Source organism: Haliotis rufescens, unplaced genomic scaffold, assembly GCF_023055435.1.
Source record: "Haliotis rufescens isolate VD_foot unplaced genomic scaffold, xgHalRufe1.0.p SCAF_62, whole genome shotgun sequence".
NCBI classification, from domain to species: domain Eukaryota; kingdom Metazoa; phylum Mollusca; class Gastropoda; order Lepetellida; family Haliotidae; genus Haliotis; species Haliotis rufescens.
Window position 1 is genome coordinate 1,067,313 of NW_025964353.1, and position 22,463 is coordinate 1,089,775.

At 41.6% G+C, this 22,463-nt stretch overlaps 1 protein-coding gene across 2 annotated transcripts; it reads right to left on the minus strand.

Moving 5' to 3' along the window:
• Positions 1–4,801: 4,801 nt before the first annotated feature.
• Positions 4,802–21,931, minus strand: LOC124110850 (multiple epidermal growth factor-like domains protein 10). 2 transcript variants are annotated; one of them, XM_046470306.2, is made up of 8 exons: positions 21,614–21,931; positions 20,928–20,996; positions 17,042–17,143; positions 14,176–14,421; positions 13,299–13,478; positions 12,606–12,746; positions 7,289–7,426; positions 4,802–5,234 (listed from the first exon to the last, which is right to left on the minus strand). In XM_046470306.2, exons 2-8 carry the CDS (start codon positions 20,980–20,982, stop codon positions 5,128–5,130), a joined length of 969 nt encoding a protein of 322 aa, XP_046326262.2. In that variant the 5' UTR covers positions 20,983–20,996; positions 21,614–21,931; the 3' UTR covers positions 4,802–5,127. The 2 variants fall into 2 exon arrangements, with proteins under 2 accessions (XP_046326262.2, XP_046326265.2); XM_046470309.2 differs by having other exon boundaries at positions 4,803–5,228; positions 21,614–21,929.
• Positions 21,932–22,463: the final 532 nt, after the last annotated feature.

Genomic DNA, 22,463 nt, shown 5'->3' on the forward strand with positions numbered 1-22,463 from the left:
AAACCGTTTAAAACAACGAACATGCCTCGACTAACCGCAGAGCAGAGGGAGAGAGCCATCGGTATGTTGCAAATGGGAGCGACGCAGATCACGTTGCCAGGGTCACGGGCAAACTGGCAGTACTGCAGACGGGCCGAGGAGTGGAAGACCCAAGGTCACGACCCCACAGGAAGACCGGTATTTACGGGTGCTTTACCTAAAGTCCAGATTCCTAACTGTGACGTCATCATCCGCAAACAGCCTTGGACATCCAGTCAGCAGAAGGACTGTTGCTAGACGACTCCGCCTGTATGGTCTCCGTGCCTGTCGACCTTTCAAGGGCATGACGTAAACGTTTCTACACCGACGTCACAGACTGAGATGGGCCAGGACTGTACAGCAGTGGCAGCAGAGAGATTGGCGAAGAGTGCCCTTAACGGCGAGAGTAGATGCCACCTTTTCAAGTCTGATGGGCGGGTTCGAATCTACGACGACGTGATGAACGTACGGCTCGTGGTTGCGTCCAAGAAGTGGAGCATTATGGGGGTGGTAGTGTCACAGTCTGGGCTGGAATCTGCGGGGATCAGAAGACAGATCTGGTCATCATCGACGGAAATCTCACTGCACGTCGTTACATTGATGAGGTTTTGCGGCCCGGGGTACTGCCTTTCCCGCAACGACAACCACTGACGCTGTTTCAGCAGGACAACCCCCCCCCCCCCCCCCCCCCCCCCCCCCTCACACAGCTTGAGTCACTAGCGACTTTCTGAAAGCCAACAACGTGACCGTATTACAGTGGCCAGCCAGATCAACGGACCTGTCGCCCATAAAGCAACTCTGGGACCAACATGGACCCAGGATTCGGAAGCGTCAACAGCCGCCATTGATTATCACTGCAGATGCCCAGGAGAGTTGATTATCACTGCAGATGCCCAGGAGAGTTGATTATTACTGCAGATGTCCAGGAGAGTTGATTATCACTGCAGATGTCCAGGAGAGTTGATTATCACTGCAGATGCCCTGGAGAGTTGATTATCACTGCAGATGTCCCTGAGAGTTGATTATCACTGCAGATGCCCAGGAGAGTTGATTATCACTGCAGATGCCCAGGAGAGTTGATTATCACTGCAGATGTCCCTGAGAGTTGATTATCACTGCAGATGCCCTGGAGAGTTGATTATCACTGCAGATGCCCTGGAGAGTTGATTATCACTGCAGATGTCCTGGAGAGTTGATTATCACTGCAGATGCCCTGGAGAGTTGATTATCACTACAGATGCACAGGAGAGTTGATTATCACTGCAGATACCCAGGGGAGTTGATTATCACTGCAGATGCCCTGGAGAGTTGATTATCAGTGCAGATGTCCTGGAGAGTCGGTACGTGGTGCATGTTAACAGTACTTGATTACCAGCGCACTCTTATGCCCGATGTCACTGGTTGAATGTAGCATCGTGGCCGACGGCGGGGATCTCATAACAAATTAGTGAGGTATGTAGAGCGAAAGAGATCACGATTGAAAAAAATGTGTGTGGTTGCCAGGATAACAGCCAAAAACGTTACAAGTTCAACATTATTTAACGAAATAGCCATTACATCTAAGTAATTAACTACAACAAATCCGGTTCATAGGTCACCGGCAAATGTAAGCCGCCAAACAGAGGCCCATTTAAAACTTACAATACCATTATTTGCTGAACGAGGCCACGATAGGATTTATGCTCTCGCACTGGTCAACAATGGCTGTACAAAGTTTGCCACTACGTTAAACTAAATTTATTAGTAATATTCAAAGTGATTGACACACTGGTTGATGTCATCAATCCACAAACACTCCCGTGGGATTCCGGATTATGCTGGTCGTCAGAGGCAACTAATGGATCTCGTGGTCAGTTGCGTGGATAGTTGCTCACAATATCAATCACTGGTTTGTCTGATCAAGGCTCGATTATTTACAGGCCCCCGCGTTATAGCTAGAATGTTGCTAAGTATGGCGTTTAGAAGCCAACAAACAAAACAACCTACCAAGCACTAGAATGTAGGGCATGAAAATACACGTGAGACTTATTAAGAAAGAAATAGAGTTTATTATCATATAAAGGCAACATAAGGCAACAGATTTTAAATATTACAGTTGATTGTGGTGACACTACGTACATGAGATCACGATATTGGTATATTAATTGCAAACACAAACACATTATTATATAAGTGTACATGCTGACCCAAAGTTCCGGTGCGTATACAAAATTGTGGTGTTTCCATCGATGACGTGGTATTTGTTATATTACCAGACTCTGCAGCAAGGAGCTCTTGAAACAGAAGATGTATTTACAATACAAGTGTACTGTACACGACACACGAAAGACAGTATAGTTGGCATCACATCACTTCAAGAATGAGTCCCGCCATACTAACAATGATCCATCGGCTGGAGAAAAGTATTTTCGGGATTACCGATCCCCGGATGCCCAAAAGGAAATAGGAAATGGCCAAAATAAATTTACTTAAAACATCTACAACTATGAACTATTTAAATGGCATTGGACATGTTTTTTTAACTTTAATGTTTATATTTGGAAGATACATTTGTTACAAAGGGTGTTACACCAAGACAGGATGCCCGTGTTTTCTACTAGTCACGTGTCCAACAGAAGAAAAGGTTCACTACCCGCAACGAATGAGTCAGTGATATCAGAACGGAATGAGAGAAACCTCGGCCGGTACGCGAATCCCGCTCTCCGGCCGATTACTGCAGGGACGCTTGCACTTATACACACATTTATCCGGATATTTGGTAACCCGCACGATTTCACTTGAAACTTCTCAGTATGGATGAACGGGGGTCAGACAAAAGTGGGTATTCTGACACAATCGGGGTCACGGGAGGCCCGCCGTCTAAGGCGCTGCAGTTCGTTGTGCAACCCTCGGTCGAATCAGAAATCAATGATCGTTGGTCCGACTCCGATTATACTTCTAGGTATGTCTGCAAAACGTCAATAAACGTCTGAGACCTGCACCACTTCAGGCTTTCCTACCACATTGACCTGACACGCAGTGATAAAACTTGGAATACTGTTCAAAGCGGTAGTTAATATGTCTTTGATAGGTGGGTAAGTCCAGGTATGAGCTTGGGAGCTTGGGAAGGTGGTTCGTTAAAAGATCAAAGGCACCGCAAGCGTCCTCCTGCTTTAACTATAATAGTTCAGGGCAAAACTATACTTTATTACACTACACCTGGGGCTACACAAAACTATACTTTATTACACTACACCTGGGGCTACACAAAACTTAATTTCTTAAGTACAGATGCAAGATTATATGCAAGTCAGGTGGCAATTGCGTCATGCTATTATCAAAGAGACCGGAACGAGCTGCGTATCGAGTGCCTCCAATCACTACGGGAGGGCGGTTGACGGACGCGGTGCCATTAACTCGGTTGGCCTTATGGCCAGCTGGGCTGAATATTAAAACGATACTCGGTATACATAACAATCTCTTCTTAAGGGCAGTGGTGTCGAATGTAAAACTTGTACGTGGGGGACATGACATAAGGATTCTTGGGCACTAGTTCTACGTTTATGTCCCCCGCTCCATGTGCAGCAGTGAATGTGAGAAGTTAGTGTTGCTCGCACTGGCACGAGGCGTGTACTCGCAATGTAAACCCGAAGATTTTTTCAGAAATATAAAATGGATCCGCGTCTGCCACTGTGGCATTTATTAAACAACATTTAGAGCATTAAATGCAACGGTTCTGGCGTTATTGCCGCTCCAATACAATACAATACAATATAATACAAGGCTGTGTCTGGATATTCCTGTAATGTGCGTATTTATATTAAGCCAAATCCACATCCTAAACCATGCCCAAAGCGCTAAATTATTACCCCTGTCAATTGATTAATGTGCACTCGAATTTCATTGTCAACTCTCTGGAGTATACAACCCAAGCTGCCTTATGAGGCGCTAGACCATATCTTCCTACCGGGTACCCCCTTACTGCTAGGTGAGCGGAGGCCAATTTCGAAAATTCATTTCAATGTCCCTTGCCTACCAGACACTACATCAAACATGTATTTCGGTGTGGGGCAGAACCGAAGCCCTACAAACTCTCAAAGGGTCAACCTTTGCCTAACACGGTCACCCACCCACCTACTTTACGCAACCAACATTGCTAAACTTCGCCTGATTTGTGGTCTGTGCATTGTATAAGGGACCGCATGCCACTACCACATGGGTAATATTTAACACTAGTATATGACATCAAGGGCTATATGTTTACAGGAAATATTAATGATGTTCATAATATAGTGTTTGTAAAAGCACAAACATCGCACCAATCGTGATAAAGTGATCCATTCATCTTCCCGAGGCAAATGAGTTAACTGACTGTAAAAGTCCAGTTTCCACCCTTGCCGAACTAGGCTGGTATTATGGAGTTACATTTTGGCTGGACTAACGAGTCTATGCATAGTCCAATCAAAATCGCGCACCGAAATCGAAATCCGGTTCGTAAAGTGTCATGCAGATTTCGGTCGACTGCAGGATTTGCAAAGCATGTGCACCGCTTACTCGTTGTCAACAGATATTTTCTATATCTTTTCATGTTTTTAATCAAGGTGCTCACGTGATTTGATGCACTTCGCGATGTATGACTCGTTTGATCACAATAGAGATCTTGATTATCGATCAGATCGTCTTGACTTGGCGCCACCGTTTTGTTTGAAGCAAATGCAAGTGATACGAGAGGTTGAATCTGATTGGTCAATAGGAGAGGCATAGAAAGGACATTACTCGTAATAGCCACTGGTGGCGCTACGATCGAGCCCAGGAATTCCAGCCTAGTTCGGCAAGGGTGGAAACTGGACTTTTAAAGTCAGTTAACTCTCTTGCCTCGGGAAGATGTGATGTTCCATTATGTTCAAGTGACATATAAGAAGATGTCGCATCAAGACAGAGTGTATTTCGATGTCGTGAAGTTTCGGTAGAGATAAAAGGGGGTACCAGCACCTGGCCCGAAACGTTGCAGCCACAGAACATGAATTTGAAATCCATGCCAACTTTGTATTCATTTACTGTGCTATAATTATAATGAAATTGTTGTCTGCGACATCAACACAGCTCCCTCAATCACAGACAAAATGTCGGTCAGTACAGCCATCGATTGGCTAAGACTGACATCAGGATGCCGGCCACCAAGGTCGAGGTCACACCCTGTATGACTGGCGACAGGGAAACGTCTTCATCAACTGAAACATATAACGAGAAAATACAAACAAGAATATCCGTAGCTCAACTGGTCATTTGTGCTGAGGCTAGAAAATGTCATTTTGATGGTATAGTATAGCATTTGATGTCATAATATCACAAAACAAATGGATACAAACAAGCACCCAAGATACCATTAATTTGAATGTGAAGTTCACCTGGATGTGTCATCAGCGGTTCAAAATGTCCACACACAGACACACAAACACAATTGCCATCTGCTTTTTCAGAGAATATAAGTCAACATTGACAATATTGCAAAATATAAAATATGCGAGGGCCTCGGTGGTCCCAACATGGAAAATATCATTCGAAATTCTGGAACAAATTCAGGTGTTATCATTATTGGTGACCGCCTCCGTGGTCTAGTGGTCTAGTGGTAGAGCGGAAGGTCCGGGGTTCGATTCCCGGCCGCGTCATACCAAAAGACGTTAAAAGATGGTACTTGTTGTTACCCTGTCTGGCGCTCGGCATTTAGGGGCTAAAACAAGGACTGGTCGGCTCGGAGTCAGTATACTGTGTCTGAGTGGGATATTCATGTTAAACTGCGGCATGGTATCTCATTGAGCTAGCACTATAAATCGGCAGCAGTCCGGACTAGTACAAGCAGCCACACAAACACACACACGTACATGCACGTCGCTATATAAGTGCAATAATGTTGGACGCGACATTAAACCCCATTTCACCTCACCTCATTATTGGTGCGGACATCGAACAAATGTTTGATGTTTCAGCTTCGATTGCGTAGCGGTTTTCGTTGAGAGTATGTTACATTGCAATGAAATCATGCATTTGGAGATAATTTAGCATCATGGTCAAAATGAAAAGATCAAATCATGGTCAAATTATAAAACATCGCAAACACAAAAATGTAAGCTGAGCCCCACTACTGACAACACATGTAATTATTTCATTCCATTTTGAAAAAAGATGGCAGAGTAATTGCCATTAGTACGAGGTTTGTCACTATGGCTGCCGTGGCAACTTGAACAAATTAGGGTGTCATCAATGGTGGAAGCAAGCATGTGGAACTTCATGGGTGTAGTGTTCGGGAGAAGTTCGTGTTATGTTAATTAGTTGTTAGGTGTATAGTGTCGTTAACCGGAAGTCTTGGTGCGTGTGTTGGACATCGTTTTCACGTAATGAAATGTGCATCTGGGAGTGTGTCGTCTGATGTCTTTTATCGTCGCATTGATGCCCTAGTCTAGACCTTCGTCCAGTATCGCGTCTTATCCAAATAATGACCACATGGAACCAGAGATCTATTATATGGTCTCTGATGGAACATAAACACTGCAATTGGTCCTTTTCTGAGATGTTTAGGGTGGACGACGGACGACGGAATAAGTGCTGTTTGCAGGCCATGACGTAAGCTCAAACTCATAATTACGTATTCCAGAAAATCAAATTCGTTGCTTTGGTCCATGTAAATAGACACATATATATGCTATTTGTCAATGAAGAAATTGCAGATTGACGCCATTGACGTGTGAGAAACATTCAACTATCATAAAGTCAAACCCCAAAGCTGTACAGTATCAACGTATAATTAGGCTTGGCAAACATATCGTATTGGTATGTTTGTTTGTTGTTTAACGCCCCACTCAGCTATATTCTAGCTATATGACGGGGATCTGAAAATACTCGAATCTGGACCAGACAACCCAGTGATTGATATCAGGAGCATCAATCTACGCAATTGGGATACAATGACATGCATCAACCAGGTCAGCAAGCCTGACCACCCGATCCCGTAAGTCGCCTCTTAGGACAAGCATAGTCGCCATTGACAGCAAACGTAGGTTGCTGAAGACCTATTCTAACTCGGGTCTTCACGGGTATGTATTGGTATGCATTCAGCATGCTAAAGATGCCCTTGTGTCTGAGTAACCGCTGCATCTGATGAAAGTGTCACATCAACTGATGGGGCGATGGGGTGCCCTAGTGTGTCACGCTTTGTATATCATCGACATTCTGTTCAGGCAGCCTGCATTCAACTCACTGACACGAGTTTGCGAACGTCAGAAAAAGTACCTACCTACGTGACAGGTACGCCTGGTCCAGCCCCGGGCACAGCCTGAAGTACAGTTCCCAGTCTCCTTGTGACAGGCAGCGCCATCGAGACAGGATCCACATTTAGACTTACAGAGCTGTCCATACCATCCGTCCTCGCATTCTGCAATGATTGGATATATACAAGGAATGTCCTATTGTGAACATTTAACCAGTAATCTGAGTTGATTTCTAAATATTCATGTTTGAAAACGTATTTCAGCTTGGGAAAGTACACACCTTTACATTGTATGTGGTATGATTTTTAAACATATTCTTAAAACGTCTCTGTTCATAATCTTCTAAAATACGTACCTGAATACGTCTTGAACCAGCATTTTTTTAATATCCACTTAGAATTGACTCAACTAGTTTTCCTCTTTTTGTCGAAAAAGATGTGAAAATATTTCTACCCCAAATGTCTACACCATAAAGCAAAATAAGTTGTATCATTGCATCAAACATTCTGAAAAACGTTGTGTAAAACTCTCCTTGACATACTTTAGATTCTTCATGATACCAAGAAAGAACTTGTGTAGAAGCTTTCCTAACATGTGCAACCCAATTCAAACGGTTTTTGACAGTAACCCCCGGTTAGGTGTTGGGCGGTGGGGTAGCCTTGTGGTTAAAAGCGTTCGCTCGTCACGCCGAATTAAACCTTCCCAGTTGTGTTGCAAACGAATATATTTCTTACACGTTTTCTTTCCCATTAAGCAGCAGAATCTCTGCACTTGTACACAACAGACGTAATTCAAAATCAGTACATGCATTGTCGTGTGGCTGGATATTCCAGCACATCGATCACTGGATTATCTGGTTTGTTTACAGGTCGTCGTCTCATGGCAGGAGTGAGTGAGTGAGTGAGTATGGTGTTACGCCGCTTTTAGCAATATTCCAGCGCTATCATGGTGGGGGACACCAGAAATGGGCTTCACACATTGTACCCATGTTGGGAATCTCTCATGGCAGGAATACTGCTGGGCGGAGTCAGGCAACAAATACTGTTTATACAAATTGTATGAATGGCGGGTGCTCCCTGTAGGGCAGAACATGCTTACCCTTTTCGCGAACACCTGTTGTCATCACCGATTGTCAGAGTCCATTCATATAATTTTCACAATTATTGTACCCTTTACGCAGGAAAATGTAGAGCAATTATTCTCTTGCATTGACAATTAATAATTATTACGTAAAACATTGATCCGCTTGATAAGACGAACGGCCAAATATGTTGTTGTTAATTTCAATAACATAACATTTACACCACTTAACATGAAGTTGAGTTACTTTTTCAGTTGGTATATTTTCGACTGAATTGGACCAAACTACGAACCTTTTGTTGATAAAACCTGTTGAAAATCTTAAACACTCAACGAATCCCTATTCCCCCCGACCCCATTTGTTCACACCTACTTAATATTTTAAAGAAATAAAAATAATTGAACAGAACAAAACAAAATATTTCGCAGAGTCTGTCCATGAGGCCAATATAACAAATGATTATATTATAAACACACATTGTGATTCTAAGAGCGCTTCAATTGCCAATTTCTAAGTTTAAACAAGATAGAAAGCTAGCAGGAATTGGGTGCTGATTAAAGAAATTAACTTATGCATGGTAGGATATTCATAATAATACAAGGCAAATATCTTGGCCTGAAGTAAGTAAAAGCTGAACACATAAATAGTGCATGGTATTTAGCATCTAAGTCTTCTCCAAATGCATGAACTGGAAGTCAAGTCATCATCACTGAAAATTTTCCATTTTCGTATCTAAAATTAATTTCAACATCTAAATTTTGTAAGAGCTCTTCTGAAATCTAGCGACTTAATTGAAGACACATATTGTTCAAGTTGTTATATAGATTTGTAGGTCGGTATAATTCTTGTCTTGGTGAATTAGATGTACAGTCTGACCATTCTTGCATGACAGTGTCCGACATCTTGATTCAACCAAACATTTCGAAATCCACAACTAATCAACGTATTTCTTGCAAACTCAATTTTTACAATCAAATTCATCATATTTACATAGCATGACATAACAGTCCCTCGGATATTTGCCTAAAGGTATTCTAAATAGCTTAATTAAAGACTAAACTCCTCTAACAACACCATGTTCCGACCCTTTTTTTGATTCCAGTTTACATAATACAGCAGGATTTGAAAATCTGTATCCTGTTTTCAAAACATATATAGAATATTCATTTTTCTTGTCTTAACGCTGTAACTACATTTCCACACCATGCAACAACATAGGTAAGATTTTACAAACAAAAATTTTATATAATATGTATCAACATCTACATCGGCTGCTTTTTGATTGGCTAATGTCTGCTGACTGTTAGTCATTTCTATGGAATGTCAAAATTCCCGAAAGGCCGTTATGACGCGTCCTCAGATCTTTGCGAAGCAGAAGCTAGCACTGACATCTTATTTTAATGAAATTGTGGTGTTTTCAAAACATTATATTGAAAAGTAGTTCTGGGTATTGTTCTGGTATTAGATTGTCCAAATAGGATATTTTGTTACTTTTCAGCTCTTTTATACTATCAATAATTTTCCTCCATGCCGTGGGGCGGTCGGGTAGCCTAGTCGTTCAAGCGTTCGCTCGTCACCCCGAAGACCCGGGTTCGATTCCTGACATGGGTACAATGTGTGAAGCCCATTTCTGGTGTCCCCCGCCGTGATATTGCTGGAATATTGCTAAAAGCGGCGTAAAACCATACTCACTCACTCCTCCATGCTGTTGAAGAATCCAGTATATCCGATATTAATTCAATATAATCACTCACTGTGCATTCATCCCGTGTGTCCTGTCTTTCTCTCGTGTCTAAATGGGTTTCCTACTTCGTGTAATAGTTAGATGGAAACCATTGTCACTTACACTTTTGAAGAAGTCTGGTATTAGATAATTAAAACATGGCGCTTTGTTACTTCTTAAATCTTTTATAAAATAAATATTCCAGTTAGCTGGACACGATTGTGCTAAAATAGTTGGACCACGCGTCTATTCCAAAGATATTTTTGGGACTTTGATTAAGATTATATTTTTATAATACTGTGCTTAATTTTGCTTGTTTCAATTGATAAGTCGTTTCTTTTGCCGTCAATCACTCACTCACTTCGAAATGTCTGAATGTCTTTCATGAATCTTTTAAAACATCGGCATCTGTCCGTTTTGAGACATTTACATACATTATCGAACCACGCTTGAGAAAATGTTTTGTGCCAAAATACTTTTATATACACAGTACTTCCTATGGGCGTATGGCGCTTGGATGTCAAAATACATGAATGAGAAAGTTGATAAGCGGTAGTGTCCACGGGCGTAGGTGTTTGCGTGTTAAAACATGGGAAAGTTGATACGCGGTACTCTGTACGGGCGTTGGTGTTTGCGTGTTAAAACATGGGAAAGTTGATACGCGGTACTCTGTACGGGCTTAGGTGCTTGGGTGTTAAAACATGGGAAAGTTGATACGCGGTACTCTCCACGGGCGTCGGTGCTTGGGTGTTAAAACATGGGTAAGTTGATACGCGGTACTGTCCACGGGCGTCGGTGCTTGGGTGTTAAAACATGGGAAAGCTGATACGCGGTACTCTGTACGGGCGTTGGTGTTTGGGTGTTAAAACATGGGAAAGTTGATACGCGGTACTCTCTACGGGCGTAGGTGTTTGGGTGTTAAAACATGGGAAAGTTGATACGCGGTACTCTCTACGGGCGTAGGTGTTTGGGTGTTAAAACATGGGAAAGCTGATACGCGGTACTCTGTACGGGCGTTGGTGTTTGGGTGTTAAAACATGGGAAAGCTGATACGCGGTACTCTCTACGGGCGTAGGTGTTTGGGCGTTAAAACATGGGAAAGTTGATACGCGGTACTCTCCACGGGCGTTGGTGTTTGGGTGTTAAAACATAGGAAAGTTGATACGCGGTACTCTCCACGGGTGTAGGTGTTTGGGTGTTAAAACATGGGAAAGTTGATACGCGGTACTCTCCACGGGTGTAGGTGTTTGGGTGTTAAAACATAGGAAAGTTAATACGCGGTACTCTCCACGGGTGCAGGTGCTTTGATGTTAAAACATGGGAAAGCTGTACGCGGTACTCTCCACGTGCGTAGATGCTTGGATGTTAAAACATGGGAAAGTTGATACGCGGTACTCTCCACGGGTGTAGGTGTTTGGGTATTAAAACATAGGAAAGTTAATACGCGGTACTCTCCACGGATGCAGGTGCTTGGGTGTTAATACATGGGAAAGCTGATACGCGGTACTCTCCACGTGCGTAGGTGCTTGGATGTTAAAACATGGGAAAGCTGATACGCGGTACTCTCCACGGGTGTAGGTGCTTGGATGTTAAAACATGGGAAAGTTGATACGCGGTACTCTCCACGGGTGCAGGTGCTTGGATGTTAAAACATGGGAAAGCTGATACGTGGTACTCTCCACGGGCGTAGGTGCTTGGATGTTAAAACATGGGAAAGTTGATACGCGGTACTCTGTACGGGCGTAGGTGTTTGGGTGTTAAAACATGGGAAAGTTGATAAGCGGTACTCTCCACGGGTGTAGGTGTTTGGGTGTTAAAACATAGGAAAGTTAATACGCGGTACTCTCCACGGGTGCAGGTGCTTTGATGTTAAAACATGGGAAAGCTGTACGCGGTACTCTCCACGTGCGTAGGTGCTTGGATGTTAAAACATGGGAAAGTTGATACGCGGTACTCTCCACGGGTGTGGGTGCTTGGGTGTTAAAACATGGGAAAGTTGATACGCGGGACTCTCCACGGGCGTAGGTGTTTGGATGTTAAAACATGGGAAAGTTGATACGCGGGACTCTCCACGGGTGTAGGTGCTTGGGTGTTAAAACATTGGAAAGCTGATACGTGGTACTCTCCACGGGCGTAGGTGCTTGGATGTTAAAACATGGGAAAGTTGATACGCGGTACTCTCAACGGGTCAAATGTCCCGGGATGTCAAAGTAACGGCAAGTGAGTCCACACATAGGACTAAAGTCCGTGAAGGTCACAGCATGGTGAAGTACTGTCAACCATTTACCTACCCACCAAAGACCCGAAACAAAGTTCCATGCGAACCCTACGGATATAGCGTTAAGTAGGCACATTTTCATCTTAGAGTAATTTAAGCGAAACATATATATCGGGAGTTTCGAATTTAATGTCAACACAGATACTGACAGGCATTCATGACAACGCTGCTTCTTAATGTCGTATTTCCATGTCAGAACGATTTCAAAAGCGCTAAAATAATATCGGTGTTACTTTAAAGAAGACCAGTTTCATGTCTCACCCTGATAACAGTCATGACCTATGAACCCTGGGGGGCACTCCCTCCTGCGACACTCGCCGCTCCCCTTGTCACAGACTTCTCTCTTGTCAAGACAGTTGCAGCGCTTGTCACAATCTTTCCCAAACCAAAAGTCGCTGCAAACTTCAAAGAACGAATATATCAATACATTTCTTACCTTAGTCGTCCAGAAGTATTGACATGGTAAACCTGTTTTATTCCTCGGAGTATCAATATCCTCTCAATCTATCTTTCTTCTGCACAACACACATGAAAATCTTACTTAAAGTAAAGTGAAAAAGCAAGTAAAACTTTATTATAGAACCACTTAACATAAACCCGTCCTTCATAATGGACATTAAGCTGATATTACATAGTCATTTGAGTGACGCCTGTCCCTTAAAATTGAAAATGACCAAAAGAACAAGAATTCTTCTATAATTCCAATGACAACGCTTCTTTCATTGCCCCTTTTCAATAGGCATTTGCAGATGCATTATGTAGTGCACGTATCGACCTTGCTTAGCACGGGAGATATTTGGAAGCCATTAAATCTGTCAAACATGTCTCTCTGCGATTGCAACTTGTGCTATTTCAACTGTTATAAGTGTTGTGATGACTGCATCACATGTTATGGTATTGAGAAAGGAACTGTAATCAAGGCTTCAGTTCAGCAGATGTAAAACGGAAACTCACCGAAAACCTGGACTTCACAGATGCTGAGGGAGTTGTCTGGGATTCTGATCATGACTTCCTCCCCAGTCAGAGATTCGTTACAGCTTACTTGTGCCTCTGAAGGGGGTCGGGCCCATCCGCTCCACCTCTTGCAACGCCTTCCACCCACCAGAATCTCAACATTCGTCTTCCTGTAATCCACTTAACGAATAATCAAATAATTAGTCGCCACAATAACTAATGAATAATAAAGACGTTGTGTAATATTCAAGAAGATCGGGGTAGTTCCAAAGGTATAAAACGGCGCAGTTGTCGGTGTGGAGTTACGTCCCTTGACCGTGGCTGGATCTCAGATTCGTCAGATGAGATATGGTTTGTTTGCACCATACCTGTTGTCGAGGAGTTCACTGAAGTTGCTGGGATTTCCTCATATTCGACCTACCCCCCGAGACGTAGAACACAACTCACATTTGATGAAACTGTTGAAATCGCTATTCAGATTCATAGTCTAGTAGGCCGCCTCCGTGGTCTAGTGGTTGAGCGTCTGCCCGGAGTGCTGAAGGTTGGGCCGTCGATCCCCGGTCGCGTCATACCAAAAGACGTTAAAAAATTGTACTTGTTGTTTCCCTGCCTGTCGCGTGGTATTAAGGGGATTCTGTACAAGTAGTTCCTTGACAAAATAATACACTGAATATCCCTGCTTTTAAGATGTAACTAACCCAAAATGTTTATATTTACATTTAAATTGTCAACGTCATAGGAAGGCGATATTTTAGCAAGTCTGAGAATCTTTGATATTTTTCGATAGGTTTTCCACAAAACCCATTTGTCATCACGAGTCCATAAAATCGATTATCTAAACATGGATCGCAAATTTATTGAAGATTTGCTAACTTACCGTTTTCTGGGAAATATATCGTCATATAACGAATCTCATTGATGCCGTTTTTCTTCAGCTGGACTCTCCACCATGTGTTATTGTGCAACCCCGTCTGGGCGCAGTACGGTCTCTTGAAGAGGTCAACGTTTGTGTTGCCGTCGATGGCCTTGACAGCGCTGAACACCACCCTCCTCCCCTGAGTTAGGTGGCTCCTCTCGGTGCGAGTGCTATGCTGTGAAGCCTTGCCTTGCCAGGCCACGTTTCCTGCCATAAATGAAGCAGATGTGATAAAAAATACAAAGTAGCCATTACCGCATTCGATAAGTTGTCTCACTCAAGTCTCATCTTATCCTTTTATTGTCATTACCGACATTTTTCCATCTAAAGCAAAAGTTATTTTCACTTTCAAACGTATATATATTTATGGGGATTTGGACCAAGGAAAATGTTATAGAAACCAACTCGAAGAAATGCAGCCAAACAAATGTCGCTGGTACTGCATGGTTGCTTTGTAAACATAGCGAATATTCGGTCGGAAGTGCTTCAAATGTTTCATATGCGAGGACAGTCCGACGAAATCTTCGCTTGTACGGCATCCGAGCGAGGCGTCCAGACAGAGGGCCTATCCTGATGGCAAAACATCGACGTCGACGTCTCCAGTGGTGCAGGTAACGACAGCACGCCAATAGGGAAACGTCCTCTCCACTGATAAGTCCCGTTTCCTACATGACCGATCGGATGGCAGGGTACGTGTCTACAGGCTTCGAGGTTGACGTTACGTCACGCCACGTGTTCTTGAAGGCGATTGCTTTGGAGGAGGTGGCGTTATAGGCTGGGATGGAATACAGGTTACGGGAAGGCCTCAGATGATTGATTGATAGGAATGTGAGTGCATCAAGATAAGGAGTGAGAATTCCAAACGGACGTTTTACAGTTTTGGCAACAGGACGACCTTAGTTGACATGTTGCTAGGGTTGTATCTGACTCGGGCCAACGTTCACGTATTACCCTGGCCTGCAGCATCCCCTGATCTGTGTAACATGGTTACAATGTCTGGGATGAAATGGAACAATGTATGCGACGTCTCACAAATCACTCAACACCATGGCTAGAACTCCGGCGTATCTTTCCTCATATACTGAAGGTCATTCCCAAGGCCTTTCCTCAACGTTTAGCGGCCTCAGTGTGGCGAAGTCGTCAAGCCTGCACTTACTTACTTCACTCGCTACTGACATCTTGCCTCTGAAGCCCCTCCTTTGTTTTTGGCAAGATCACTCCTTATATCGACTGTTACGTGTGACCTTCAGATATTGTACTTCCCATGTGATATAATAGCACTGATGGTGGTACAATCGTTGACCGATTCTCTGTTTTTTGTATGTCATAATAACTTTTGACTGTCCGCTTGGAAGATATTTTACAAAGAAATGAGTTTTTATGAATATGATTTAGACCACATACTGAATCAACCACTCTGGCTGAATCATTTATTTAAATCATCTTATATTATAAAAAAAACTGGTTTAATCAAGGTGTCCAGAGTGTTAGAGACCTTTGCGACAACAACGGTTTTCTTAGTTTTGAAAATTTCAAACAAAAATATAAGATCCAGGGAACTTTTCTAGACTTTCAAAAATTACTGAACAATATTCCAAAGAGTTGGAGATTTCAAATCAGAGACAAAACCCTTGATGTTAATGTAGTTCAGCTGAACAATATATGTAAACACTTTTTTAATAACGTTAAAAAATCAAGGACTTTTTATGATGAACTAATTAGGAATGATACAGTACCGAAATCATTAGAACACTGGAATACGGTTTTTCCTCAAGGTTTGGATTGGAAAGATATACTTCTATGTTATAGAAAATGCACGCGCGATTGTAAACTTTTAGATTTTCAATATCGATTTATAAACAGAATAATTTACACTAAGAAAGGGTTACTCAAGATGAAACTTGTCGATGAAGATATTTGTATTTTCTGTAAAACTGCTTCCGAAGATATGTCTCATGTATATTTCGATTGCCAAGCAGTTCAACAATTCTGGCTTAAAGTTGAAAACTTCCTAAATAACAACCTGCAAACAAATTTTATCCTTTCGAAACTTAATATCTTTTTTGGTATTTCCACTCAAAACCATGTAACAAATCATATTATTATACTAGCAAAAAGATACATCTACATATCAAACATAAAACAACAAGATTTATCTTTCGAGCAATTTCTTTCACTACTAAAAGCCACAATTTGTTTGGAAAGTTTTATCGCTAAAAAAATAATCAATTTAACCAATATGCTCAGAAATGGCAAAACTTACATCTCATAATCTAACGAAGCAGTTGAAACATACTACCTGTTAATAAGTAATCATCTATTTCTTGTAAACAAATATTTATAATCTCCCTCTCAGTTTGAGAAGACGACATATCCTACACAACCTGCCTGTCCTCAGCTATGAAAACTATAACTTGTGTTAATACTGTCATATATATACATGTTAATACCTACACTTGTAACAATATACATGAAATGGAATAATAATAAAAAAGATGGTAAAAAGTAAAAAATAAAAATTTAAAAAATTAAAAATTTGACTGTCAGTATATATACAACTTCACATGTACAAACTCTGGGACAGGAAAAAGCGAAGTCAAATAATGACAAAGAAAGATATCACCTTCAATACTAAATCGAGTTAACAGAATTTGGGATAATGAGATTACATTGTACTTTATCAGTAACATACATCCGTCCTGCGGTAAGGCCGTGACACGATGTCCCATATTGTGAGGCAATACAAACACAGTGGTATAACAGTGTAAAAATAAGTGAGCACACAGACGTAGTGCGGATACATAGACTGATCGATAAGTGAACTTGCTTTTCTGGCAGTAGCGTCCATACCACCCTTGCTGGCACAGCCCGTCTCGGCATTGTCCATCTGGATTCACGTCACAGTTAAATTTGCAATTACACCTCGCTTCTGCAATAAATAAAGTCAACCGTTAGCAATGTCACTGTCACATAATACCGTTATCTGAACATGACATATAGTGTTATCTAAACATGGCATGTGGTACTATTTTGTAACAGGGCTCAGTAACATACAAGGAAACAGTAAAGTTTCCAAAACGTTTCATGGTAAACGTGTGGAGGACAATTCTAATCCTTGACGCATCACTGACGTTGCAATTCCTTCTGTTGACTTGTACAATATGTTCCCGTGATTTTTCAGATGAGCATTTGATTTGGATTTGCATGCGCAAAAAATACCGTTATGTAAACAAATCATACAAATGCTCATAAAACTGGAATGTATATATGATATAAATGACCGTTGTATAAAGACGCTATATAATACGGATATACACATTTAAACATGATATATAGCACAGTAATGCCAAATTAAACATGACAATACTGTTATGTAGACATTGCTTCTAAGTCAGATTGTACATGCGCCATATGATACCGTTGTATAAGCACGTCATGGGACACAGTGACTGACATATAAACACGGTATATAATACCGTTACCACAACATGGTCAACCGTTATGTTGACATGGTATATAACGGTATAGCCACGGGACATGACTTAAGTAATAGCTGGTATAGTGTGAATCCTGGAGATCCTGTTTGACTTATCAAAACGTGCAAGTCGTGTTTGAAAATGGACGTGTGTGCACACCTCGAGGTGTTCATGTGTACATCAAATGAGGCCAAAACGTTACATTCACTTCTCGTACATGGGAAGGGGCGATGGGAAAAGTGTTTCCGAACTAATTGATAGCAATGCTAGTCACACCACCGGCATAATCTCCACAGCGGGCACGGTGGCTCAGTCGCCAATACCAACATACAGGACATGGAGTCTACTTGCTGTGGGCAGGATTTCACGCCCCGGCGCGATTATAGAAGCTTCACTGACAAGTGGGAACATTCGTTTTCTACTACATGCACGATATAATAGTTTATTCACTTGAAGTAATGCGAATATGATTTCCCCTTGTTGTTTGTTTGTTTCATGTTGTTTAACGCCGCGCTCAGCAATATTCCAGCAAAATGACGACAGTCTGTAAATATCGAATTCCTTGAAACGTTTTCAGGAAGAAGAGCATCGGACACGTCTTTCTTCTCCAAATGTGGTCTTTGAGTATGCAACATCTAGAAAAACACATACTAGTTTTGTTTGTTTGTTTGTTTGTTGTTTATCGACGCACTCAGCAATATTCCAGCTGTATGACGGCGGTCTGTAAATAATCGAGTCTGGACCAGACAATCCAGTGATTGACATCATGAGCATCGATCTACGCAATTGGGATGCGATGACATGCATCAACCAGGTCAGCGAGCCTGACCACCCGACCCCGTTAGTCGCCTCTTACGACAAGCATGGGTTGCTGAAGACCTATTCTAACCCTTGTAGTGATACGGATATGTCCCAGCCTTGCCGTAAAAAGGATTTGCTATCCCCTTGCATAATTTATTGATATTCCCTTGCAGCATTATGGCTAGACATCCGCTTAGAGTAATACAGATATGATATATATCTGTCTCACTCCTGCAATAGCCATAACGTATCCTGTAATAATACGTATGTGATAACCTCCTGTAGCCACACGGATGTGATGTATATGAAAAACGTGGCCAGTCGAACGATAGATCTAGTAAGTAAGCAAATAGATAACCAGGAAGGGAATCTCTTTTCACAGGTGCACGCGGGCAGCTGTTCACAGATCAGTGCCTGGTGTAAGTGTTACCAATAGCTATTACAGATTCCAGATTGATATTATCGATTTTGAAGGACTCACAAACCACTCTGCACGTACACAACTTTGAATGACAGCAAAGTTCAACCAAATAAACTATTGCAGATAACTGGTCACGTTCATATCTACTCTGTGACAAGTTACCGTCATGTAAATCCTGCTCAGGACAAGCACATATCCCACAAACACCCAGGAAGCACACCATCCAATACAGTAGCATCCAAGCTTGATGTTACTCAGCCTCACAGTCCTGAGCCCAATTTTGACTTGGTATCTTCCCGTGGTTGTTTCAGGTGAACGATTGACATGCCTTTGCGTGAGTTTGTGACGGGTGAGGAATACCTGGTGTCATCACTATGTGATAGCGATTCATAAACACAAACTCCTCGTATCGTATCTTTTAGCATAGATTTCTTATGACGATGGAAAGGGGTTTGTCGTTTATATTTACACACTGTCCGCCATGTCACCGAGCCTGATGACCGAACATAAGTTACTATGCACCTATTCTGACTAGAGGGAAATCAAAATTTACTCCAACTAAAGTTAGAATGATTTGGCATGTGTAGATTGTCTCAATATAAGCTTTGTTCTTGGATTTATTAAGATTTTACTTTTCATTTTGAAAATACCTATGTTTGAATAAGATAACTTTATGTCACGGACTAAATGTAAGGGTATGTGTTTATAACAGTGTGTACATAGAATATAATATACATGTATGTTGCTGTGTCATGACAATCTCGGTTCGGAGTCAACTCAACTCAATAAAGCACCAACCGGATCCCACGGATTGGCTGATCAATGAATAAAACATTTAAATTTATATGACACAAAATGACACAATGATACACCATGTGTTACACAAATTGCATGAATGACACAATGATACACCATGTGTAACACTTACTGTATGAATGACACAATGATCAACCCTGTGTTACACCAACTGTATGAATGACACAATGATACACCTTGTGTTAAACAAACTGTATGAATGACACAAGGATACACCATGTGTTACACTAACTGTATGAATGACACAATGATACACCATGTGTTAAACAAACTGTATGAATGACACAATGATACACCATGTGTTACACAAACTGTATGAATGACACAAGGATACACCATGTGTTACACAAATTGCATGAATGACACAATGATACACCATGTGTTACACTAACTGTATGAATGACACAATGATACACCATGTGTTACACTAACTGTATGAATGACACAATGATACACCATGTGTTACACTAACTGTATAAAAGACACAAGGATACACCATGTGTTAAACAAACTGTATGAAAGACACAATGATACACCATGTGTTAAACAAACTGTATGAATGACACAATGATACACCATGTGTTAAACAAACTGTATGAATGACACAATGATACACCATGTGTTAAACAAACTGTATGAATGACACAATGATACACCATGTGTTACACAAACTGTATGAATGACACAAGGAAACACCATGTGTTACACAAATTGCATGAATGACACAATGATACACCATGTGTTACACTAACTGTATGAATGACACAATGATACACCATCTGTTAAACAAACTGTATGAATGAAACAAGGATACACCATGTGTTACACTTACTGTATGAATGACACAATGATACACCGTGTGTTAAACAAACTGTAGGAATGACACAATGATACACCATGTGTTACACTAACTGTATGAATGACACAATTATACACCATGTGTTACACTAACTGTATGAATGAGACAATAATACACCATGTGTTACCCTAACTGTATGAATGACACAATGATTCACCGTGTGTTAAACAAACTGTATGAATGACACAATGATACACCATGTGTTACACTAACTGTATGAATGACACAATGATACACCATGTGTTACACTAACTGTATGAATGACACAATGATACACCACGTGTTAGACTCACTGTATGAATTACATGTGTATGCCCTACAGGTCTAGAGGTAGACTTACCAATCTCAGCCAGGAATCCGCAGCACAGCAGAAGAACGAAGCACCAGATTTCCATCTTGTTACCAAAAACTGTAAATAGTGCCTAGAGAGAATGATCTAGGCGCTATAATTGTGTCATATGAACCATATACAAATAGATAAAGACTGTTTCATATCTATTATTCTTAATGCCATTACTTTGTGATATTTATTTTGGCGTATGTCCTAAAGTCTTCAGTCCAGATATTCCCAATAGTTTCGTCTCAGTGTTTGCACACAATCAATCATTTATTTCATTTTTTTATGAATTTCTGACATCGGAAATAAAACATATGCAACGCGTAATGAATAATGATGCTCTGGTTACGTTATATTTGCATAATGATCTCACAGCTGAATATTGTAATCGAGTAAAAGTAATAAGCTAATACCATGATAATACATTTCTCGAACAGAACGTTATTTTTAAACGTTTTTGAAAACAATACCTCATCAGTAACACGGTAACCCCAGATGTACCCTAGGAACGCTGTCTGTGGAGAACACCAGGGAATTAGAAATGTCAGCCTGCTGAGGTATGCACCTGATGAAATGCACATGCCCAGCCGTGATGAGATCAATGCTATATTAGATCGCTGTTGTTAGAACGGTATTATGACCTCTTTACGATCACTACGCACAGATTGCTAAAAGTGTCTTATTGTTACCTTTAACGGATCACACCTTGAAGGCGTTGTTTTCACGACTCGCTGGGCAGCAGTTTCAAGTGCAAGCGGATGCTTCTTCAGAATGGATATAAATAGTCATTAGGAATCCATTTTGGAATAACTTATCACGTGATTGTCACATGACCATGCACTGTCCCACCATCGTCTGAATTCCTGGTCTTGGAACGGTCAGAGCAGAATGTACACTATAGCTTCAGATCCATTTCCTACAGTGCTGGTCGGACTGAATGGAAAATTGCTGTCAAATCGCCAGCTTGCTCCATATATACCTCGTTATTGATGCGTTTCTCGGATCCCGGATGCAAGTTGGTTCTCAGGGGACGCAGAGGAACAGCCAATGAATTAGGAGTGTTTGGAGCGCCCTACTTGTGTTGTTTCCGCTAATATGAAAATATGTTTGCCTTATTTCATTGAGATATGATTCCCATGTGTACGAGGGGAAGCTAAATGGAATTACGTGCATTGATACGTCAGTTAGACTTGGATACAAGAGATTGATATTGATCAGACTAGGAGGACTTAGTTTCATCTCTCACACACACACACACACACACGCACGCACGCACGCACGCACGCACGCACACACACACACACACACACACACACACGCGCACACACACACACACGCACGCACACACACGCACACACACGCACGCACACGCACACGCACACAAACATACACACACAAACACACACACGCACGCACGCACGCGCACACGCACAAACACACACACAAACACGCACGCACACAAACACAAACATACACACACAAACAAACACACACACACTTTTGCAAAACGTGCGGAGGGGTATGTATTATTTATTTATG

Bases quoted from the DNA above. Each gene is read 5' to 3' on its own strand.
- LOC124110850 (XM_046470306.2), bottom strand. From the start codon at position 20,982: ATGGAAATCTGGTGCTTCGTTCTTCTGCTGTGCTGCGGATTCCTGGCT. The intron at 14,422-17,041 runs GCAAGTTCACTT...CATTTATGGCAG, and splicing joins TGGACGCTACTGCCAGAAAA to GAAACGTGGCCTGGCAAGGC. The intron at 7,427-12,605 runs GTGAGACATGAA...CAATCATTGCAG, and splicing joins AGGTCATGACTGTTATCAGG to AATGCGAGGACGGATGGTAT.